A 25,862-nucleotide genomic window follows, 5' to 3' on the forward strand; every position below is an offset into this window, starting at 1 on the left:
GCCGCTGTGCCTTCGAGGGGGGAGGGGGATCTTCCAGTCCGTGGTCGCCATCCACATCATGCGATTGTCCTGGTCGGTTGGCCGTGCCAGGCCTATCAAAGGTGAATCATCTCTGTTTGGGGTCCCCACGGCCCATGGAACCATACCTATGATTTAGTGATGGCAGAGCAGCAGGAGGGGTCGGGCGATCACCTGCGGGGATCGAGTGGAGTTTGGGGGCACAAGCACGCACCCCAGCCGGGTCCGGTCAGCAGTCCCCAAGCATAGTCCAGTGGTTAATGAACAATGAGGGGGGGGGGTTGTGCCCTAAAAATAGGAAAGGGGGGGGGTCTCCCTATAGTTAAATGCAGGAGGTAGCTGCCAGAGATGTGTCTCTTGTGGGGAGGGGAGGGGTGGGGTCGCAGCTGTGGTGAAGTGCACCTTAGATGGATAGGAGGATTTGAAAGCCAGGGGGTTCTTCTTCAACTCACAGGGGGTAAGCAGCGGCACTTGTGTAATCTTCCGGCTTATGGTATGAGGACTTTAGCACGGTTGAGTGGCATCTGGGGGGCAGATCTCATATAGGGTGCTGCTGGTTGGGTGTGCCTTGTGTATGCTGCAGTTGAGAGGTGAGGCAGCATTGCGGGCAGTCTACTCGCGTGCACTGTGCACTGTGTATGGTGGCCGGGGTAGGGGGTGAAACTTGTCTTCCCCCCATTGCAGCTCCAGGGTCTTCTAGTGACCTGTACCCCTGCTGGGGATTGGGAGACTACCAGATCACAGCCCTGCGGGTCTGGGACCTTCACTAGGCCGTGTCTGCCCCAGCCGCTCGCTTCCGCATGTGTGCAGCACTTCATTGTGGGAGAGGGAGTCCCAGTGGGGGCCTTGCAGCCCCGGCCCCAGTCCTGTCACAGCGGGGCGTGCCGGACCACCTCTCCAACCGATAAGTCCAGGCCGCCCCGGTCGGGTCTGGGTCTTGGCAGTGGGCTGGCGGGGTTTCAGTGTCACTGCCACACTCGGGATCGAAAGGAAGGGGGGACCCTTGCGCGCCAGTAACGGACCACACACAGCCCCTGTTGCCGCATGGGCCCTCAGTGCCTGCCTGGGCCCGGGAACCACCCACCCCCTATGTTCTTACCGGTTACGTCGGTTTCGCCGGTGGCTCATCGCTGTCGTCTCCTTCCACCGGCAGTATCCCAAAGGGGAGGGGAGGGGGGGCAGTGGGGCACAGCAACCCCGGCCTCACGCTCGCCCATGGCCCCCTGTCGCCATGGTGCCTCAGAGGCGTCTGGGCCTCCTCTCCCTCCGGTGACCTAGGGCGTGTAGTATCTGCAGCAGCATGGCCCTTGAGAACCCAGTCGGTGCAGACCAGTTTTTCACCAAAATGCTGTAGGGTTGAGAATGGATGGGGTATGGAAGCATCCACTATCTGCACATTTTAGGACGGCGGGCCCGGAGCTTCAGTGCCGTGCAGCCGTGTTGGTCGATGGCTTGGCCACGCTCCCTTTTCACTTGTGTTTTCATGCAGTCTTCGTGTTGACTAATTGGTATCTCTAATAGTGGTTGTCACAAGCCTGGTTAGTGATTCAATGAGTTGAAAACATAGCATTATGGATTCAATCTGGTCTCTATAGTCATTTCTCCAAGTATTTCTGTCCCTAGGGAACCTCTCAGTGTACTGTGTTGTGCTTTGAAAGACATTAGCCAGATTGGTTGAATGGCCTTGTGCAATTATGGGTAAATCAAGTTCCAGGCAAATTTTCCTTGTGGTGTGGATATATGCATAATAACAATTTATGGATGGTCTTGCCGCTGTATTCAACTGTTCATTTACCTGACCAAAAAATCCTCTGCCTAATACAGCGGGTATTGCATGTATCTTTGATAGAAAATTTACTATTGAATCCTCAAAGGGAAATGCATAAAAATACAGTTTTTTAATGTTTAGTTTTTATGTGGGATTTTCAGGGCAACCTGTCCCTTATAATTAACCCTAGGTAAAGATATTTTTTAGCCTACACACAGCTTTAGCTGTCTGCCAGAAGACTTATTGTGGACAGTACCACTACTTACGATGGCTTTCTGGTCAGGCCATATGCTTATAATTGGTTGGTTTTCCTCTCAATCTAATGTTCTTGCATCTTAGTCAATGGCTTTCCTTCCTTGTATTGTGCTTGTAGTCTCCTGGAGCATAGCTTCAATGCCATTCTCTTGACTGGATGACTGGTATTTCTCCACTGCGTACATTCAAGGAACTATATTTTTCTTTTGCATTTAGCACTCCATGACAATGCCCTTGTTTTCTTGCTCTCGCCTCCTCGCCCTCGTGTGCTGCTTCTCCCCTCCTATCCACACCCCCTGCACTCTCCATGTTTCTTATTCATTGCTACTCCAACCCTACCCATCTGGCTTGATTTTTAGTTTTTTTTAACAACCTTTCTCCCCCTCATTAAATTCACTTACCCTTCCTGCTCACCACCCCACCACTCCCATGTTTGGCTCTTCAGGTTATTTCCTGTTCCTCCAGGTCCCTTTTTCTTTTTTAAGATTGAATTATTGAGAAATAACAAAAGATATAAAACGGCAATAAAATGGATATAATCAATCCTATTTAGCAATGAAGTGATTAATGAATATAAGAAGAAAATATAAAAAAATACAACTTTGTACCTATATATAAGAAGAGAAAAAACATTATAAAGAGAGCAAATAACAGAAAAAAGGGGGAATCGGAGGGGGATGAAACAAATGTAATTAATAAGAAGCAGTTAAAACATCATACAATTTGTACAGATAATATAACAGAGTAAGCATACCAATAACATAAAAATTTAGTAGTGCTATATTAAAACATTCTAAAGAAAGAAATATTTAAACCAGCCATAGTGAAAAAGGCAAAGGGAGAAATTCAAGGTGGTTTCTGCGCTTCATCAGACACATTTTTAGAGGCTATAGAGGAAGAAGCAGATTGGGATAAATAAGTTGTTAAGGGGAGTCATAAAAGATCCCTTTTAATTGCTAGGGATATAGGATTAACATAATTAGTACCTAGTCGATGATGAAAACAGACAGCATTCCACCATGCTCTAAAAGTGACTTTATCTGCCTGTTTCCAATATGAACTTATTAAATGAAAAGCAATAGCTAATAATAAGTCTAAAAGTTTAAAACTTAACGGCATTTGAGGCTATTGGGGAGATAGAGTACCTAAAAATAAATTTATGAGGGAGAAGGGGATTTGGACCTTAAAAACTATTTTAATTTGAGACCAGACTAACTGCCAGAAATGGTAGATGGAAGGGTACTCAAAAAGCATATGTTTTAAATCTGCGACGGGACAGGCAGAGGACCAGCATGTAGGGGATGATTCAGATGAAAAAGAGGCTAAGGACATAGGGGAGATCAATGTTCTATGATAGATGAAAAAAGGGTTTGTGTTGTGTTTGCAGCCTGAGAGGCCTTATGAAGTTTAGACCAGATTTTATCCCAAGTAGCAATTGGCCATTCTTGAGAAGTTTTTTTTCCCCACATCCTCTCAATTTATGATTTGATTCTGTCTGAAGAGAATAGAAAAGATTTGTAAATGTTGGAAGCTGAAGGTGAACCTTCTAAAATTGAGAGTAAGGATTGAGAAGCTGCAAGAAAATCTGTAGAAGGTGGTAAACTTTGAAGAAATTGCTTGAGAGAGAGATGAAGAACATTATATATTGTGGTTTGGAGTATGTCGGTAAAGAAAATTTAGATAGAAGATCAGAAAAAGTTAGGGGTTCGTTATCAGAGATAAGTTGAGAGAGCCAGCGTAAGCCCCTGGAATGCCACGTTTTCCAGTATATAGAGCGATCACGAATCCGAATAGATTTATTATGCCAAATAGGCTGATTATGAAGAAGTTAATGGAAGGACGAGATGAAGAGAACCGGGGAGATAAAAGTTTACGAGAGTGAGAAATGACCGGGGAGCGCAAAGAAGCAATCTTGGCAGTAAAGGTTAAAATCTCTTGAAAGTCAAAAGGAGCAACAAGTACCTTTTCTAATTGTAGCCAAAGAGGTGGGTGTAAGGGAAGATCCGTAGAAATCCACTTAGCAGCTTGTTTTAATGAGAAAGCAGAATGATAAGATTTAAAGTCGGAGGAATTTGAGGCCACCGTGAGGTTTTATCTTTCTTGAGGGATGATAAGGCAATACGTGAGAATTTACCTCTCCATAAAAATTTCGTCAAAGTGGAATCAATTCTTTTGAAATAGTATTGAGGGATATGGATAGGAATCATAGAAATAATATATAGTACCAAAGGGGAAAGCATATTTTTAATATAGTCTAACTGACCCCACCAGGAGAGAAAAAAGGGATGCCAACGAGTAATAATATCACTTAATTTTTAATAATGTAATCAAAATTTACTTTGAGTGTGTTGGATAATAAAGATGTAAACCATAAACCAAGGTATTTTATGTTACTGGGCTGCCAGGAAAAATCAGAGGAATCAAAGATGTGTATAAAGGCAAAATTTCTAATTTATCAGCGTTTAGACGATAACCAGAGAGTTTAGAAAACGAGGACACTTGCTGAAGGAAAGGAGGGAGGGAAGTTTCAGGATTGGAGCAATACAAAAGAATATCATCAGCATAAACTGACAACTTAATTGATGAGATCCAAATTGGAAGCCTGTATTACGGCCATCTTGTCTAATTTTAGTTAGGAAAGGTTCTAGGGCTATTAGAAATAATAAAGGAGATAAAGGGCATCCTTGTCCTACCCCTCTATGTAATGAGAAGTAATCAGAAGTCTTACTATTAGCAAATATTGAAGCACAGGGATCAGAGTATAATAAAGAAATTAAAGAAATCAGTTTAGGAGGAAAACCAGCCTATTTCAGAGCTTGAAACATAAAATCCCAGCCAATCCCGTCAAATGCTTTCTCAGCATCTAGGGAAATCGCTGCAAACGGCTGATCAAGGAAAGAAGCTTTAGCTAGGATATTAAAGAAAACTCGGGAATTGGCAGATGCAAGTTGTCCTTTAACAAAACCTGCTTGTTCGGGACCAGTGAGATCTGGCAAAATAGGATCAATACGGAGTGACAGAATCTTCGCAAAGATTTTGTAATCTGTGTTGACTAACGAAATAGGGCGATAATTCTTGCAAAGAGAGTGATCTTTGTCATCTTTGGGAATTAAGCAGCTTAATGCTTCCTGAAACGTGCCACTGGAAATACCAAAGTACTGGAATAGAGATAAAAGCTTGGGAAGAAGAATATTTGCAAAATGAGAATGTAATTCAATGGTAAAACCATCGGCGCCAGGTGCTTTCCCACGACGTAGTACTGAAACAGCGTGAGATATATCTGCTAGGGAAATATCGGCTCCCAAAGAGTCAAAATCAATGTGGTTAGATGGAGGAGAAGGAATGGATCGAAAATAGGAAAGAAGGTCAGAATTATCTGGTAGTGATTCAGGAGTATAAAGATTTTTATAAAAGGAAACAAATTAATTTAAAATATCCTTATCTTTATAAATAGGGGTGCCAGCAGGACCCTGCAAAGATTCTATTTTAGCTGTATCTTTTCTGACTTTTAGGTAATTAGCCAATAGCTTAACCATTTTGTTTTGGCCACCATAATAACGGGAACTACTTTTCAGGAGGAAATTGGAAGCTGCATCAGTGGACAGTTTATTAAAGGCGATTTTGGCGTCAATAAGATTTTTCAAAGCAGACTCATTATTAGAATGATCATACGTGTATTCTAATTGTTTAATTTTATTTAGTAACTGAGAGGACTGAGTTTCCAAAAATGTATTTTTCTGTTCTACATAATTTATAATAACACCTCTGGCAGCTGCTTTAAATGAATCCCAGACCATCACAAAGGGAGGTTCTGGGACGTTGTTGATGGTGAAAAATTACAAAGCAAAAGAATTAAATTTCTGCCAAAAATTAGGGTCGGTAATGGAGAATTGCTAAAACGCCATCTTCAATATCAACAAAAACAGGGACGTGATCTGATATCAAGATTAAACCAATTTCAGAGTGAATTGCATGTTGGGACAGGGATTTACTTAGGAAAAGGTCATCAATACGGGATTGAGAGTGGTGGGGAGCTGAATAGAAACTATATGTTCCAAGGTCGGTTGGCAAAGTCTCCAGATATCGACCAAAGCTTTACGCCAAACTGAGGAGACAAATTGAGCTTGCATTTTAGAAGGTGTAAACTTAACAGTAGAGTGTCTATCTAGAATGGGATCTAGGATTTGATTGCAGTCGCCACCAAATATAACGTAATCATCATCAAATGAAAGTAGTTTGTCTGATACATTTGACCAGAAAGTTTTATCAATTGAAGTAGGACCATACACATTAAAAATAACAATAGGAATGTTATCTATAAGCAACTTAACAATAACCCAACATCCTTCAGCATCAGCTTCTTGATGAACAACAGAGAGATTAAAATTTTTGTGACATAAAATCAAAACACCATTCTTCTTACCTAGAGCCGGAGAATTAAACACATGACCTACCCAGCATCTTTTTAACTTTGAGGCTTCAATATCAGAAGTATGCGACTCTTGAAGTAAAGCAATGTCAGTTTTCAACTTTGCCAGGTGAGATAGTACCCGTTGCCTTTTAATAAATATTCCAGGTAGTAACCTGAAATGAAATGTAGTGAGAAAAGTATGAACAAACGGTATGCTCAAAAGAAACGAAGCTAAATTGACTTTAAAAGTGTAGAAGGAAACAAATTAAAGAAGAAAAAACTATTGTATTTTGAAAAAAAGTTTAGAAGAAGGTGAAGAGTAAAAAAAAGTACAGAGAACTTATTTTGGAGGGAAGAACAGGGGAAACGTAAAAGTGTAGAAGGAAACAAATTAAAGAAGAAAAAACAATTGTATTTTTAAAAAAAGTTTAGAGGAAGGTGAAGAGTAAAAAAAGTACAGAACTTATTTTGGAGGGAAGAACAGGGGAAAAGTAAAAGGTAAATAAAGATAAAAAAGAAAGGAAGGATGAGAAATCAGAAGAGGAAAGGTCATGGAAGAAAGATGAAAAGAAGAAATAGAAAAGAAGAGAGCAAAGAACAAGAAGACAGTACAAGTCATACAATAATACTTGAAAACAGAAAATATCAAACAAGGTTGACTGAAACACATACCTAGAACACAAAATGAGAAATGGGGGATGGCGACACCAGAAGATGACGATGAAACAAGCAGAAACCCGCTGAACTCCGATGGATTCAGGGATAGTACAATACATGGAAGAGATCACGAGCGCATTCGATGAGAACTATTACACCTGTGAAATAAAATCAAAAAGGGAAAAGCAGGTGAGAAAGAAGAAACCAATATGGCGCATGCGGGCATTATAAATAAGCAAGAAGTAAAAGAAGGAAGAAAACATTATAGTACAAAAAGCGAAAAGACAACAGTCAAATGAAACAAACAATTCGAGAGAACAAATCGGGTATGTCATGTAGTGTCCATGGCCACAGCTCCTTGTTGACGAAGAAATTCTTGCAGAAGCTTGGGATCCTCATATGACGTAGATCTGTCCTTATAGGTGACCTTGAAAATACAGGGATGAAGTAATTCAAATGTGGCATTTAGGGAGCGCAGTTGAGGACAGTCGTTGGGTTTGAGCCTTAGAATGTACGGCCTTCCGGAAAACATCGAAGATTATTCCTACGAATTTCCAAATCTTCGGTTTGTTTCTTGAGTAGAGATATTTCAGACTCTAAAACAGCGATATGAGAGAAAGAGGACTGAAGGAAGTCATTTTTTTGCTCCACCACAGACACACGGGACTCCAATGAAGACCACTTTTTATCTAAATGTTGTAGAGTTTTTTTAGTGTCTTCAATGAAGGGTTTCAGAGCTCGAATTTCCTCAAGGATAATGTCCATAGCAGGTGAGGACGAGCTCTTCGGGGAGGGAGGGTCTTTCCTTGTTCGTTTCGTGGAAATTGCAGGAAGTGTGCTGGGAAGATGCGCCTTTGTAATGGTGCCTATTGGTAGATCAAGTTTTTGGGAAGAAGATTCCTCCATATCGTTGAGAGCGGAGTCAGAATCCGATGTGAACTGCAGACTTCAGTGGTTAAGAAGAGGAGCGGAGTTTGAGGTTTTTCAGCCTTCCCATGGGGGGTCTGCCAAGGAATCCAGGGAACCACTACTTTAACACTAGAGCTCCTCCGAGGTAAGTGACGCAACAATCAAAGGTAAATCGGCAACTCAGAGAAAAGGTAATGAGCGGTTTAGCAAACCATGACCAATTCACTAGAAGTAGAATTCACTAGAACCCTGGTATAAGGTCAAAAGATTACGCAAAATCATAACGTGAAAGGTTAATATGCACGATAGCATTCCAAAATGTTCAGAACTTTTAAAGCCGAAATTGCAAAAGGCTTCCAGGTGTCAGCAGTGAAAGAAGAAAAAAAGGAGGAGCCAGGGATATTCAATTGAAAGAAAAAGAAAAAAAAACTGGCATAGGACAAACGTTGCGGGAGCAAGTATAGAAATGGCATGACTAAGTGCTCCCGAGGCGAGTGAGGCAGTAAGGTGCTACAGCCACAAGATGGCGGACGCTCTGAGGAGAACGGTTGCGGTAAAAAAGTTGCTGAGAAACGGGACAAAAGTCACATTTTCCTGTGTAGGAATGTGGCACGCTGTGTCAGGAAGGCACACACCTGCTTTTGTAGTGATGACAGGGGCTCAATCCATCGGTGAAATGCTGCGGCCGGAGTTCAGCCGCGGAGCTCCGAATTACACCGCTATCTTGCACGGCGCCGAAACCACGCCCCCCAGGTCCCTTTTTCTAACTTGCTTTAATTTTAAAACCTTAGTACATTGCAACTGCCAAGCCCTCCTATCAGACCACTCCTTTGTAAAAAAAAAAACAACAAAAAAACAACAACAAGCCCTTTCACACACATTTTATTCATTTTCTAAAATTTCCTACTCCAAGATGGAAGTCTGCCATCTTGGAAAAGGAAAATAAATATATATAGGATTTGCATTGTGATGTTTGCTTGTGTGCATGATGACCCATGACTGCATAGACCTCATCACACAGGGCCTCCATAGAGTCATGACTCATCCTAGATGGAATTTCACTATGTTTTTTGCCAATGCTGAATGGCATGGCAAAAAGAATTGGTAAAGCTACTTGGTCAGGTAATACCTTTCAGAAACCAGGCCTATTGGCTGTGTCAATGCTGGTTTCATTTTTCTATTGATCAATCGTACGTCATCATCAAATGTTCCTGATTGCACAAAACGTTTTGCATGTCAAATAGGATTCATATTGTTCCATTGCCTAGAGTTAAATGGCAGCTGTTTATCCTTTCCAGTGCCTTTGCAAAGTCTACCTAATAAAAGCAGAATAAAAGGATGGAACCTTGTTTCAATCCATTTTAAGTCTTTACCTATGGAAATAAATTGACATTTGATTGAATTTTATTCTAATCAGGGGTTTCAAGCAGCAGCACTAGAAGAGCAATTGCCATAACCATTCAGTTCAGAAAAAGAAAGCTTCGAGTCATTTTGCTTAAGGGCTGTTGTCAATTTGTGAGGATTTGAACTTCTTTAGAGAGTTTACCTAATTTTATGCTTGTTATATTTTTAATACTTTTTATACTTGAAATAGTATTAATCACTGTGCTCCTTTAATGGATCTTGTATAATTTGTCTTAATCTCTTTTATTTAGGGATACCTGTTTAGTATTGTTGTTCTGACATTAAAATACTTTTATTGTCTCAGTATGCAATGATAATCACATAACTTTTGCCAGAGACGTTTCTAAGACATTAGTCCATTTCAGACACAGTACCACCGCTCCATCGTACCTCCTTAATTACAATCATTTAGCATGGAAACGATATACATTCTGGAGGCCATAAAGAGTAATATCAGTGAATGTCTTTTCTGGTAATTTGTAGCAAAAATGTATTGAATTGTAAATATTTCTAAAATGGATAAATTAATCTCATCATTCGTATCAACTGCTGAGGTTATTTGTCTAAAGAATAATTTTTTGCAGATTTTATGAAAACTGCAGAAAACTACATTTTGCACATAATAGAATAAAATTAGAATACCTATTTGAAAAATTACACTTTTTCAACAGTGGAACCCATCCATTTGTGACTCCTGTAATTATATGTTGCATTCAAATGTTAAGGTCTCATTACGATGTTGGTGGTACTGACACCGATGGCACGTTGGTGTTTCCACCGACATCTGTGGCCGTGGTCAGACCACTGCATTACGATGCGGTCAGTCAGACCGCATTGGTGGAGGGACCAACCAACCGCTTCTGACGGGCTCAAGGAGCTGATTGGGCAGTCTGTCGGATCGGATTCTCCACAATGGAGGCAGTGCCTTCTCAGGCAACGCCGTGGGGATTACGGTCCGCCTTTATGCCAGCCTTTTTATGTCCTTCTTCTGACATGAAAAGGCCGGTGGAAATGATTTTTATAGGCTGCTAGCACGGCTCCTATCCTCCATGGCCCCCTGCTATGGGCCCTGGGGAGCACCTAAACGCGCCTGCCACACGGTGCTTGGATGTTTAAAAAGTGTATATGTTCTATTGCGGCTTGTTCTGCGGCTATATGTATCTTGATGTCTGTTATAATTAGTAACTTAAGTGATGTGCATGTATTGCCCTGTAATATTTTACACCTATTCCTGTTTAAAAAAGGAAAGATTACTGATTCGTAAATGAGAATCTTGCAAAACAATTTCCTGTGTTCAGTGTGCATTAAATCTGCCTTTGTGTGTTGGATAAATAAAGCAAGGTGAATTGCTTCAACAAATCAAAAAATCATAAATTCGATACAGACACTTTCATCTGCTGTTTATTTTTATGAATCTAGAAGCCTGTGGATTCTGTATTTTGTTTATTTTCTGTTTGCAGTCACCAGTCAATTGTTAAAGGAAATAATGGCCTCCCTCCTGTTGACCAGCTGCTCAAGTTCTTGGTGGATAACTCTGGAGATTCTGAAGAAGTTACCCAGTGTGCAAACTGTGACCTGCAATACAAAACCAAGGTAAGATAAAATAATAAGTACACATAGTGATAACTCTACCTCAATGTCCATAACCATTCCTCCTTCTGGTACGAGTGTTTTAACAGCTCAAACAGAGGGAGAAAGATATTGTACCCTTGATGTCAGTCAATAAAAATGTCATCAATTTCATCTAATAAAAACATTAAAATGCATAAAAATCACACAAATACATCACACTACATAGCATAATACATTATTAGCGACTACTGCAGAATCAGGGACCCCCCATTCTGAGGAAATTTATACAACCGTATAAAGCCCCTAGATCCCTCCGATCGGACAAGGAGTCCCTCATCATCTTGCCGAGATTCAAGAAAGCCCGCACGGGTGGAAGGCGCTTCTCGATCCACACAGCTCGCCGATGGAACGCTCTCCCCCGAGACCTGAGGAAAGAACCTAACTACCTGCGATTCAGGAAACGACTCAAAACACACTTGTTCCCTTAATTTTTTTAACCACATCTGTTTAAAATTGCTGTCCCCCCCCTTTTTTTTTTTTTTTTTTCTCACCCCCCCCACAGGTGTAGGGATCCTTAGCGCTGGGATACCTCAGGGTGACTACGCGCTCTATAAAATTTTCTATTAATAATAATAATAATTTCTAAATGGCAGTCTAAATACAATACATTATAGTTTATAAAATGTATAAGATGAACGTCATCAGACATAATCAGTCATTAAAGTCGTTAACCCTGTGGCTAGAGTTAATAGTTAATACATCTTGTGACCAATAGAGTAATAAAATAGGAGTTTATTATTATTATTAGGCTGATAAATACCTCGGATCATTGCAGTTGTAGATCTTCCTTTATTACTGGTTTTAAATATTGAACCCTTGGGCTCTCATAAAGGTTATAGAAAAAGAAAATGTGCATGGAAGATTGCAAAGAATTTTAATCGCATAAAATCAGGCCATGGGCCACCTCAGAAATTCTACCCATTGCAAATTACAACATCTCCATAATTACTCCTTGTAAAAATTCCTTTCCATTGGGCTGTGAACCAAACCCAGTATGGTTCTATGCCTGGGTTGTCTTAATCGGCGTTAGTTCAGTGCCTTCCTGCTCCTGCATCGTAAAATTATGAGACAAACAAATATATTTTAAGTTTTTGTGAAAGGGGACATACACTCTATTTTTTGTAAAGATCTTCATATCCAGTTTTCTCTATTCTGGTCTGCACATATTACAGCCAAGGGACTAAGGTAGAGGTGCCCATTGCCCTAATGTCTCTCAATATCGATCTAGACAGCTCTGCAAATAAATTAGTCCAAACTGATGTCCACAAAACTAAGAGAGTGGATTTTATTCTGTCCTCCAGATACACATAGCCTAACTGGGCAATGTAAGGGCCAAGTAAGGCAGGCCAATAACCCACAACCTGCAAAGGACTAGATTTGGCATCCCCTCCAAAAATAATTGCAATACAAATAGCTACTTGGGTGTTCTTGACCTTTAAAAGCCTGAGCATATGCTCCAGATGCAATCCCCCACTAGTTCCCCATTGATATTAGTCAAATTAGTAGCTTTTGTTGATATCAAGGGGCCCCAGTTTAAGCTGACATCAAAGGTAACTCCCAGGTAAGAAAAGTAAATAACCCCTCTAATGCCACACCTTAAAGCCTGACTGATTTTAACTACATTTTCCTTGGGCAGATTGACAGTTTTTATTTTGGGACCATTGTTTTCAGTCCTCAGTCTTTCATGTAGCTGACATATTTGGTCATTGTAAATCAAGATCGCTAGGCAACAATATGGTCAAATAAAAGTAAGAAACAGACGTAATTCAAAGAACTAATGACAGAACAACTTAATGTACCAATCAGATATGGAAAACATTTTTTTTCTTCTTTTAAAAAAAAATCCTTATAAAGTGGCTAAAAAGGTATCATACAGAACAGTAAACAGTCAGACAGTAACAGTGATTTGTACCAATGGTTATTACCAAGGATGTGATGCCTATGGGTAATCTTCCAGCTTTCAAAATTGATTTACACATCTGGATTACAATTAATGTACAGAAAAACATTAATCACAAACACTTGAGTATCATAAGACCTAGAGATAATATGTGCACATTTTTACCCACTTTAGAACAAAAACAATAATGTCAATAATAAACAAAAAAGCAAAAAATGTGTCGAAGGTTCTTGGTGTGACTTATTTGGTCAACAGACATTCTAGACTGATCACAGGCCTAGATAACAAAATTACTTCAACAGCTTACAGCTAAAAGTGAAAGTCCCAACCATTGATTCTAGGTGGATCAGCTTGTACGAAATGAAGTTTGCACTGCATATCAATGATATATAAAGCTATACAAAAAGTGGGCAAGTACACATGCTTCATGGATCCCTTTACCAGTTTCAAAATGGTCAGTGCTCTTCAAATGTGGACCATAAGGTACTGCTGACCATAATTAGCAATCCAGTTTTTGTAAGAATGTTCAGAGCCATCTTTCAATTCCCATCCTAACCATTTTTGATCACAGGTTGTACCAGATCAAAACCATTTGACAGGTCCCTAAATACAAAGTTAAGGTCCCCTTTGTTAATTTTGGCATATTTCCTGATCAGAAATAGAAACACTGTTCTTTTGTCCCCAAGCCTTTCCAGGTGCCTAATTGAACACTTGAGAACACTCCTATCCATGATGCCCAATTCCGTTCATTTTCCCTTTTGGAGAGAAGTATGTTCAAGAGGTACTGTATGGCAATTAATTGCCATTGATCTATCACCCCTCTAATATATAGATATGATAGTGGAAAAAGTGCCCCATTGATGTATGGTCGTGCATGATATGCCTCAACAGGAAGGCCTTCTCTCTAAAATCAACCGAAGAGACTGTTATGGAGAGACTGGCTTTACGTTTTCACTTCTTCCTCAGCCATGCCTTGCAAGATGTTCCTCAGAGTTCAACAATTTGATGCGCATGTACACATGCCACACTGGGACTCTATCACAGTCACTGATACAGGTATGGGGATGATTCAGGAAAAGAGGTCCTAATTTTTTTGCTCTGGGCAATAGGAAATGCCACTTTTACAGAGATCGTTTGAACTTGTTTCTTCTCTTTGCATTTAAAAGTAGTTTATGAGAAACCTATCCATATTCATAAGGCTAAGGCAAAATCCAGAACAGTTCTACTGCTTGCAGTCAACGTATTTACACCACAACATTTTGGCCCAGAATCGGTCATTCAAAGTTGAGATGCAAATTGCAATGAAAAACCACCACTTTTTCTAATCCATTAAAAGCTGCATATGGATGGCAGTGCTTTTCCTAATGGCTGTCTAAATGCACCTCACTCTTACTATTACTTCATTACCATGGGGTACACTCCATCCTAATGGGATTACCAGCAATACAAGTTTATGTTTTGGAATCTTCACAAAATTTTGTTTTTGTAGTAAGGGGTAGGGTCTACGAACCACTTTGCAGCACTAGTGTGTTATAAGAAGTCCAGCCTGTATTGCCAATCATTTCCCAGCAAGCAGGTAGCTGTAGAACAACTGGGAAAGGAAATGTCTGAATCTCCTGTAAGACATAGAGCTTTATTTTTGGGCCCATTCTTAGAAAGGAGGATGGGGAGTAGTCTGCAAGGCAACTGTACAGGTGTAGAAGGACTATACGAACAGGCTCATATTTAGATTGAGGTTCTCAAGTTCAGGTGCGCTTATCACACATGAGACCGCATCTTCATGGCAATGTAATCACCTAGGGCAATGGTGACCCAGCCATTTCCATTTTTACATCCACCTTATCCTATATTAAAGTATGTATCATGTGTCTCTTGCAGGACTACTTCTTCACATAACTACTTTATGCAACTCTCTGTATCATCTGTTTAAAGGAGATGTTTCTTGGTAAGGGAGACCAGACTTCCCCATGAAGGAAGTTAATTAGTGTTGTGAAAAGAAGGTTCTAATATGCAATTGAAGAATTCACAATTTTCAACTGTGCAAATGCTAACTTTCTGAATTGCACTATTTGTCTAACAGGAGGGCGACGCTATGTGTTACTGTAACACCTGCAACCAGCCACTCTGCAGCAAATGCCGGGATGAAACTCACAAAGCCAAGATGTTCTCAAGTCATGAAATTGTCTCGCTGACCAAACGTGCAAAGGACATCCACAAGAAATGCTGTGAGTAGCCTTTTCCACTGTAAAACACATGCAAGATTCCATTAAAGCATTAAATAGAATCATATAGTCTTGGATGTATGCTTCTATGCTTCTATCATTAATAGTTGCAGCAAACAACAGCAGGCACTTCTTTTCTGACCACTTTCTTACCGCTTGTAGAAGCTACTGGGGGCTTGTTACTAATTTGTATGTTGCTTGACAAAATGAGTGTAGCTGTCCTTAATGTGTGATTTATGCTTCTGCAATGTTTTGTTTGGGCCTTAGACACAGACAATACAATGCCTGCCCCACTTTTCTGTGTCCCCTTCCCCAGCAATTTGTCCCGACACCCTCTGTTGCATAGTTTGGCACCAAAGTAATATCTGCTATTTTTGTTAGTGCCGACCTTCAACACAAACGGTAATGCACACCTCACTTTGTTATCTTCAGTGTATTTTTAGGGTGGCGATATCCGCCTATGAGAGGTAGGGGAAGAGTATTTAGGCAATGATAGACATGCCAAGTCCTTACTGGAACCTAGTTAAAGAGCCAGACCTGATGTGCAGGGGGAGCTCTTTCCAAGCTTTAAGAGCTAGATGCATTAAAGCTCGACTGCCGGCTCTAGTTCTGCGGAGGTGGAGGCGTGAGCTTACAGGAGGCTGACCGAGCTCAGGGTTCTGGACCCCGTGAGGAAGTATGGAAGCTACATAAGTGTTGCATGTATAATTTTAGAATCAAAGGGTAATTTTCAGCCTCAGCGTCACTTAAATTTGTTTTTCCAGATATGGTCACATAGACATCAATGGACTGCCAGTCTTCACTTGTAATGCATCACAAATGGAGGTCCACTTTTGTTTAAATAGACCTGTCATAGACAGCCCTCCCCAGTTGGTGCTGGCTATAGGGTTGCTTCCAGAGACAAATTGTCATAAGCCAACTTAGAATGCAACAATGGAGCCCACTATAGTCATGGCATTCTAAAGTGTGTGTTTGTATTGTTATTATCCTTTATCCCTATAGGCATGTGCAGAACTACGCAAGCGGGAAAGATAGCATTAAAAAATGCAGTGGAGTCGCAGTGCTGTAGCAAATATGCTAACTTTTAAATGAGAGGTGGACAACCTTTTTCTGATCTATGAGTAAATACCGTATAAATTGCACTTTTATATTTTGCTAGTTTTGTTTCGTTAACACAATATTATCTCTGGTTTGAGGTACAGGCATTCCTTCACTGCTTCACAAGAAGAATGAAAACTACAAGAGCGAATTTATTTTGATGTCCAAGAGTTTTCAGACTTCATTCCACTCAAATCCAGATGCATTTCGTAAAGAAATGTTCCAAATAGCATATTTTTTCCTGTTCTTCTCTATCCAGTGTTGCCTTAAAGTTTGCAGTCATCAAATCTGACTGAATGGCTTCATTGTAGTATTGCATAATAGAAATATAGATACATTTTTATATATGACTGTGGTCTTAAAGTACCTTCTTACGTATATCTGGATTCGGGGCAGCTTTAGCTATACCAGCAGTCTCATGTCCTTGCAAAAATTAATAATAAAAATGTATAAATATGTACTTGCATACTAGGGGCCAAATTTATCATTTTATCATGCAACACAATGCAGCATGACAACTTGCTGTGCTGCATGAAAGGGAGAGGGCAGGAATGCAAGGCAGCAGCTTGTACTGCCTTGTGTCACTCCAGATTTACCAAGCCACGCAGGGCCACGCAAGGTAGTCTTGCGTGGCTTGGTAATTCTCATTCTAGGTTTTGCGTCACCTTTGCGCCCCCCTTGCGTGGCACAAGGGCAATGCAAAAATATGCCCCAGGGTCTTTTGGTCAGCCCTCCTCATTCAATGGTGTGTTAAAGCATCCTTCAGATTTTGGTCCTGCCAACAGCAAATGACACACAGATGATGGATAGAATGCAGAGCAAATCAAACATTCACCCCCAGTCAAGAAATCTGGGTTAAATCCATCGTTCTTTTGCTCACCATGCCACCCCCGTTTGGACCCAGATATTTAGAAATCAGTCTTGACCCTGTGCCTCATGGGAACAGTCCAGCCCGAACTGCCAAGCTAGGTCACCCTGGACCGGAAACAAGCATCCTGGGACCCGTTTCGGGGCATCACCCCTCATCAGCCAGGCTAGCTTAAATCCAGGGGCACAGCGAGCCCAGGACCCACATTTAGGCATACCCGGCGCACTTACGGCGAGGAAGCAAAAGACACACAGATGATGGACGGAATGCAGAGCAAATCAAAACATTCATTCCCAGTCAAGAGATCTGGGTTAAATCAATTGTTCTTTTGCTCACCAACAGCAGCATAGATCTTGGGAAAATTCATCATCCCACTTAATCCATTGCTGTCTTGCACAGAGGGACAGCACTTTCCATGATCACATGTGCAAAGGTATCCGAAAAGGAGTGCTCTTCAGTACAAGAGTGGTATGCCTGGCCTGATGGACATTGCTCTTCTTTTCACATTTTTTTCATTCTATTTTTGCCGAATTATTTAGCAAGTGCTTACATTTGCAAACAAAAAGAACATTTAAAAATTACATGCTTGCTGTGGTAAAGCATTTTGGCTTTACAAATGCTTGTTTTAAATTAAATCTTTTGTTCCTCAATAATACTCTATAATGAGTAACTCCAGGTCTCATTCCCCTGGTAATTCTTCCTTTTGGACCAGACTTTTTATATGGATATTTTGGTTGCTTTCTTATAGGCAAACAATCATAAGGGGCCTGCTTTTCTATTGCACCTGACACAGACACAATCTACTTGTGATATATGTAGCATATGAGTTTGTGTATTATTTCACACATTTTTACAAAGAAGCTATGCGGGCACACCATGTTACAGCACCTGACTGCCCACTCAAGTGTGTGTATCCGATTCTCTTATTTTTGGATACACGAGCCACCCCTCAAGGGCATAAGCCCCTGATGATGCATTAGCCCTATCACAGAGGCTTTCTTCAGACTGCAACCCATCTCACACCTGCTCAAATCAATGATTGGATGATCGTGGGATTATCCTACTATCACTTCAAGGCCATGCTAAAGGGAACAAGATGTAGACCACAAAAGTAGCCCATGACAGTAGATATCTGCCGTGGTGCATCTTCGTTATCTGGATAAGTACAGCTGGGTTTCCCTCATTTGCAGGGGAAATGCACCCACGTAATTAAGAGAGCTTCCTAGTTCAATGTGACCTTGGTGGATCTTAGCTAGTTCACTCTGTCACAGCAGGGCAATAAAAGCACTTCTATAACATAACATTTCAAATGAGATGCAAACACTGCTACAGATAACTCATTTTGCTGAATGTGTGACTCTTGTCCGTAGCCTCAAACTTCACACGTTAATAACCTCTCTTTAGACATTTGCAGTTGATTTCATTCTAACATTGTGCTAGAAGACTTCTCATGGAGTAACTACTCTTTCTAGAAAATAATATTTTCTTCTGGTGTTTGCGTTTGTTCAGTCTTATGTTGATACCTTCCATTTTAAAAGCATTCATGCACTGAAGAATACTTGCAGCTTATATTATGTTCTTTCTCTTACAGAATGTGAATGACTCTTTGCTATCACCCCATTCATCCTTTCAACCACCGTAAACATGTTTACTTCATGCAAGCTTAAATTATTCACATCTAAATTGTGGTTAAGTATTTAAGGTCTGATTATAGTTGGGTGATAAAAAGTTAAAAATATCTGAAAATAAATTAGTAAATCCTCTGTCAAAGAATTTTCCACCAGTAGAGAATAATCTAAGAGAATTTATTTTTTTTGTGTTGAAATTTTTTATTGAATTTTACAATGCGAATACATCACAAGAATAAAGACAAGAAAGCAAGAAGTTTGGTAATAAATAGATGACGAAATCTGTAAAAGTAAAAAAGCAGCAGTAGATACATGTTATTTGTTATTTAAATAAATCATATAAAAATGACATATATGAATAAGAATAATACGAATAAATATTTAAGTGATCGAATAGACAAATAGAGTGTAAGCAAGAAAATTGTGAAAAGATGAAGACATTAGACAGAGTGTAGGGAAGAAAATTGTATAAAAAGTAAGAATTGATAAATATGTAGATGACATAAATAAGTGTTATACAGGGAAGTACTTACCTTGCAAAAATTAAAACAAAGTATATTGGGGATAAAGGAATATCATAATGTAATATATGAGAAGAGAACAAGAGTAGAAAACAGGAGGAGTAATGCGGGAGAAAGAAGGACAATGAGCCAGGATACAAAGAAAGAGGGAGAGAAATAGAGATAAGAAGGATGAAAGAGGCACAATCGAGTGAACAAGGATGTAGAACCGTGAATTAGTCTACTTGATTGGGTGTGTTAGGAGGAGTGAGAGAGACCAGGGAATCAACAACTTTGGATTTTAGGAAGGATGACCACGTCTGAAGAAATATATCAGCTTGATCTTGAAGATTATAGATTGTCCTTTCGTGTGAAGCCGTTTGTATCATGGCTACCAACCATTCTTCCTGTGAGGGTGGCGAAGATGATTTCCAATGACGTAGAATACATATTTTAGCTGTGGCCAAAGCAGTGTGGAAAAGGCGATGTTGTGGTTTGGAGAGCTTTGGGGAATGTCGTAAGTCATGTAAGAGGATATTGGCTGGCGTGAATGGCAAGTACAAGGGCATTATGGAGCACAAGGTAGGACCAATATAATTCCAAAAAGATTGTTTACTTGGACATTCACAAACAATGTGAGTTGTCACAACCAGAATTGGAGCATCTCCAGCAGGTAGTATGAGGAAGTAGACCAGCTTTATGTAGTTTGACTGGTGACCAGTGCCAATCATGTAGTATTTTGAATAAACCGAATTTGAGCCTTGCTTCACGAGCTCCTTTATGTATATTCTTCAAAAGCTGTTCGGATTCAGTGTCTGTATAAGCGGTTGATAAACGGGATTGTCATTTACATTGAAGATCATGAGAGAGGGGTTTAGAAAAAAGATGAGATGCAAAGGTTTTGTAGAGAATCTAAGGGAATTTCAACAGGCGTGGTAAGGATAAAATATTGAAAAAGCGATGTGGCCCCAGGTGTAAGCTCTATTTCAAAAATAACTTTATTCACCAATACCTATGTTGCCTCTTTCTAGTTTACCATCTTGGCCCCCAGCTGAAGGCTGGTCAATTAATTTCAACGTCGTTTATCTAGTACCTTATCAACTAGCAATGGAACACAGATAATACAGAGTTAAAATATATTACAAGCTAAAAAAATACACATGCAAAACTGCATTTCTACCAATCACCATGCTACACTGGCTTGATTGACATTGGCATTATTAACATCCCCGCATATGTAGGAGAAGGAAGGGGCACAAATATATTCACAATGCATATTAATCTTGGCAATTATGTAACAAGTTGCAGGCAAAGTGAAAAGTATTTATGCAGCACACAAACCGTAATAAAGTGAATACACAACACAAGGAAAACCCCACACCAATTTAGAAACATAGAATACATGGTAATAAATTATTTCATACCAAAATTACAAAAATCCAATCACTAGAACTGGAGTAATGAATTTCTAAAATTTAATGTAAAGACCAAAGAGCCAATGAGGGACATCCAGTCATGCAAGACCTGGTTAAAGTCTAAAAATATGGCTACAGTGTGAGTTGGATACAAGAAGTGGATTGTGCCTTGTCGGAGATTACCTGAGGACGTTTAAGAAATGTAATCAAAAATCATCTGAGAAGGTAAAGTTCAGTGGTGTAAGGCTGCAGCCAGGCAGGGTCCAAGGAGGAAGCGTAGTCGGGGAACCTCTGAACAAAGTCATGGTGAAGAGTTCCACGCTCTGACTTTGTCTCTTTTTTTGAAGTTGAAAATCTCCAGCGAGACTAGGCTGGAGGCTGCCGCCGAAAAAGGATCCACAAGGCTGGGTACCCTTTCTGCGATGGACCACTGAACAGAACTTCCTACTGTTGAGAAGAATGTAGCAGGACCTGCTTCAAAGTCAGGTCGATTGGCAAAGCACCTTGGGCAGATGGACGAGCAGATTGGTCCTGGTCTCCTCTTCATTCTCCAAGCTGTTGTTAACCAAAAAGTCCCAAGTTTTGGATTTTAGCTACCTGGGCACCATTAGCACCACTTCCAGGGGTCCGAACTGGGGAGGGGCTACTTGGAGGGTTGGATCTCACTCAGGCTGGGTCCACGTGTGGGTTCAAGATGGTTGAAGCCTTTTCTGTCCCTGAGGCTCTGATGAGGAGGACAGCAAACTAGCCCTTAAGTCACTCTGGTAGTCCTGGATTCAAGAGGTGAAAAGGGGCTCGAGCAGCAGGGCAGGACTCTGAGGGCTAAAGGCAGGCTTCAAACAGCAGAGCAATCCTTCAAGGTGCAGCAAAGCAGTTTTCTGAAGTACACAGCATGCCAAGGCAGCAGGAATTCCTCTGAGAGTCATTCCACAGGTCCGGACAATGAACTGAAGAGTGGGTCCTACTATTGCACCTGGTGCCTTCATTGAATTGGACGTTTCTAGAGAATTCCTTTTGAAGTGCTTTGAGTTTTGAGCTTCTCTTGCTCTTGAAGTCCATTGTGTGAAGGGAGGGCACATCCTATCATTTTGCAAGTGGGGCTGTGCACAGCTTCGCCCCCTCCCCTCCCCCCCATGGTACCAGTGACGGCCCATCCAGGGAAACCTAATCCCTCTATTGTGCGGCTGTCTGGAAGGAATAAACAAAGCCCAACTGCCAACTGCACCCAGTTGTGTGACCCAGGTACAGGCTGCAAGCACAAAATATCTGGGGCAGGAAAATGCCAACTTTTTAAAAGTGTCATTTTCAAAATTGTAACTTATAATCCGACGTTACCATTAAAGAGGGTTTTACATTTAAAAAATTAGACATCAAACCAGAATTTCCTACCTACTCTAAATCAAATGTTAGCACTTATTAAACAAATTTGGGAGTTTATTTTACTACCAGGACATGTCAAATTTAAATGTACATGTCCAACCTTTTATTTACATAGCATCCGCACTATGGGCTGCCTAGGACCTACCTTAGGGGTGATGTACATTTGAAAAAAGAGGAGTTTAAGGTTTGGCTAGCAGGTCAATTTTCCAAGTCAAATTGGCAGTTTAAAACTGCATTCAGGCTGCAATGGCAGATCTAGGACATGTTCAAGGGGCTAGTTAAGTGGGTGGCATAATGAGTGCAGCGGCCCAATAGTAGCATTTAAATTATGTACCCTAGGTATATGGTTTACTAGGGACTTAAAAGTAAATTTAAATATGGCAATCCGATGTAAGCCAATTTTATCATTTTTTAGGGACCGAGGACAGCCCTTTAGCTCTAGATAGCAGTGGTATAGTGTACAAAGTCCTAATGCCAGCAAAAACGAATTCAGAAAAATAGGAGGGCGAAGGCAAAATGTTTAGGGAAAGACCACCCTAAGTCTGACAGGTCTAACAACAAATGACAAACATTAGCGGGCTTATTTACAAACCATATTTTGTAGTATATAAAATAGTGCTACAAAACTACTCTTGTACTATAAAATGCCATTCACAATTCTACATGTGGGGACCTTTGTCACTCCAATCTTTTCTATGAGGAGATCTTCACACACAACCCTACAATTTAGGTGTAAAGGTGGGAGGGACAAGGGGGTGTCTGAAAAATGGGAAATACTATGAAATGGGATGGCTTTAAGGAGGGGAAATGGGGGATTTAGTGAGAGGTAGAGGCAAGAAGTGGTTTGATAAGGGACAGGCTAATATAAACAGTCACCCACAAGAGTTTAAGGCCATTGCTATTCATTAACTCACAAATAGCACAAAACAGTAGTAAGATATATATTCTTGCGTGACTCCAGCTGGTGCACGCTTATATTTGTGTGGGTGTGGTAACAGGTAAGTCTGACTGTATGTTATCAGGTCCAACAGGATCCTTCAGCATAGAAAAATTGTAGCACCCATGAAGGTTTCGAAATCAAGAGGTTTTCCATAAACAAAAGTTACATCAAAGTGCACTTTTTGGAGAGCTTGTTGGAATGAATATATATATATATATATATACTAGTTATAGTTAGGACCTATTTTCCATAGGAAATCTGCAACATTCTATTCCCAATAAGTCTGGCGCCGGTCGACGAATCTTCGGGAAATTTTCCAAACTTTAGGCCAGCTCCGGTCCGCTCCTAGCCTGAAAGTTTCGTGGTGATTCGTCAAGCGGGGGCTGAGAAAAAAGGCGGGTCCCAAAACGCATTTTCCCCATGCAATTTCCCACACCAAATTTGGCAAAGAGGTAGTCCTCAGTTCAGACTCGTGCCTTTTGCATAAATGGTGTAAATCCGTTCAGTAGTTCCTGAGAAAATTAGAGTAAAAAAGATAGATATATCTATGCCCTGGGAGGATCCGCGCACCCAAAGCGCACCCTAAGCGCACCCTCCCCGAACCGAGCGCGCACCCTCCCGATCATGCGCTGAATGGTAATTGGCTGTCAAGTGTCTGTCTACATTCGAAACCAGGAACTGTTGGCAGCCATTTTGTGCCTCAGCAGAAGCGAGGCTGAAGAAGTAGGGGGAATAAGTATTTAAAACATATAAAGGGGGCAGGGTAGAAATTCTCTGACCCTCTATTGTTGCTTAGGGGGGTCGCAGGAGGACCCCCTGGGGCCCTCGCTTTTTTTTTTTTTTTTTTACGGCGAAATGCGCGCAGGGTGCGCGGTTCCTAGCGTGTTGGGTGCGCGGATCTCAAAAAAATAGGGGAAAAAAACGTTTGCAAAATGTAGTTTAATAAAATTTAGAAAAATATAAAACTATTTTAAAATATTAAGAATTTTTTTTTTTAAACCAAATAAAAACAAATAATTTTAAAAAATGTTAAAGAATTAATTGAAAAAATAAGTTAAAAAAAGGTGATAAAGTATTTTCAAAAAACATAATTAAAGGAATTGACGCACTGAAATTGAAAAATTTAGAAATTCAATGAAAATCATTAAATATCATAGCTTAAGAGATAAATTATAGACAGGAATTAGCATTTAAAAAACCTTTGAAATTCAATGAAAAAACCATAGGTTTCATGCACGTTATAGTTGGGAATTGGCATTTAAAAAACCTTAGAAATTCACTGAAAAAACCATAGGTTTCAGGGGTGTTATAGTTAGCTAGACATTTCCCTCGTACAAAACCCTAGAAATTCCCACCGTTATAGTTAGTTCAGCTAACTATAACTCGCGCGCCCCCGCAATGCACTGCTGATGACATCACATATTACATCACTCATGTTACATGTTAGTCAACGTTCGAATCTGTCGAAATCAGGAAGTGTCGGCCGCCATTTTGTTTGTTTTCGGTGCGAGAGTGAAAAAGGAAGGTGGCGAACGTGAAAAGGGGGCAGGGTAGAGAGTTCCTGACCCCCTAGCCTTTGTCAGGGGGTCCCTGAAGGAACCCGAAGGCAGAATTTTCTTTTTTTTTTTTTTTTTTTTTAAATCGCTGGGGTGCGCGCACCTTGCGCGCACGGTGAAAAAAAAAATAGTTATCTGAACTAACTATAACGGGGGAATTTCATTGGTTTTTTACGAGTGAAATATCCACCTAACTATAACATGTGTGAAACCTATGGTTTTTTAAGTGAATATATATATATATATATATATATATATGTGTATATATATATATGTATATATATATATATATGTGTATATATATATATATATATATATATTTACCAGCACCCATAGGCAGACTGACACGTTTCAGCTCTTTAAACCAACAGTGTAAATGTTAGACCTGCCAATCTTGGCGTGGGTTCCCCTAACTTTTTGCCTTCAGACCTCCTGTTTTTACTGACTTCATTCGCTGGCCGCGGGACTGTGCACATTTGACCCCTCCTAACCAGTGCAAAACTGCATTTGCTCTCTCCTTAAAACATGGTGGAGTTGACTTATAACCAATTGCCACATTGTATGTACTTGTAAGCCCCTAGCAAATTACCACTACCTGTGTCCAGGGCCTGTAAATTAAATGCTGCTAGTGGGCCTGCAGCACTGATTGTGACACCCACTAAAGTAGCACTTTAAACATGTTTCAGGCCTGCCATTGCAGCCTGTGTGTGTGCAGTTTTAAATGTCCATTTCGACCAGGCAAAGTAAACCCTTTGCCAGGCCCAAACCTTCCTTTTGTATACATACAAATGACACCAAGGGTAGGCCCTGGACAGCCCAGAGGGCTGGGTGCAATGTAGAACATGTACATTTAAGTTTTACATGTCCTGTTAGTGAAAACATTGTTTGCTTTTCACTACTAGAAGGCCTGTCTCCCTCATAGGATAACACTGGGTTAACTTATAACATTTAATAAGTGATGACTTTCAAATGGGAGCAGATCAGAAAATATAGTTTGGTCTCTAGAGAATTGTAATTTAAAACACTCTTTAATGGTAAAGTCAGATTTTAAGTCACAATTCTGAAAATTCCACATTTAGAAAGTTGCCATTTTCTTTTCTTAACCACTTGGTACCTGTTTCCTGGGTTACATGACTAGGTGTAGCTGGCAGTTTGTCTTTGTATTTTGCTCCCATGCAGTGAGACAAAGCAGCATAGGTATTGGCAGGATGAGCCATCTCTGACATGATGAGGAGTAGGAGCTGTCACCTTACACACTTGCACATCACTAAGGCATTGCCTGAGCACACTCACAAAGGGTT

The 25,862-nt window shown here is 40.5% G+C and overlaps 1 protein-coding gene across 6 annotated transcripts in view; it reads left to right on the plus strand.

Moving 5' to 3' along the window:
- Positions 1–25,862, plus strand: part of RNF207 (ring finger protein 207) — a 1,105,462-nt gene that overhangs the window by 474,814 nt on the left and 604,786 nt on the right. For 4 of the 6 annotated variants that reach the window (XM_085608881.1, XM_085608879.1, XM_085608885.1 and 1 more), the window contains 2 exons: positions 10,883–11,015; positions 15,035–15,179. In XM_085608881.1, coding sequence (XP_085465007.1) covers positions 15,047–15,179 — 133 coding nt within the window. In that variant the 5' untranslated portion in view covers positions 10,883–11,015; positions 15,035–15,046. The remainder of the gene's footprint in view (positions 1–10,882; positions 11,016–15,034; positions 15,180–25,862) is intronic. The other 2 variants (XM_085608883.1, XM_085608882.1) reach the window with 1 other exon arrangement.

The sequence above is a fragment of the Triturus cristatus genome, chromosome 1_2, assembly GCF_964204655.1.
Source record: "Triturus cristatus chromosome 1_2, aTriCri1.1, whole genome shotgun sequence".
In the NCBI taxonomy this organism is placed as follows: Eukaryota; Metazoa; Chordata; class Amphibia; order Caudata; family Salamandridae; genus Triturus; species Triturus cristatus.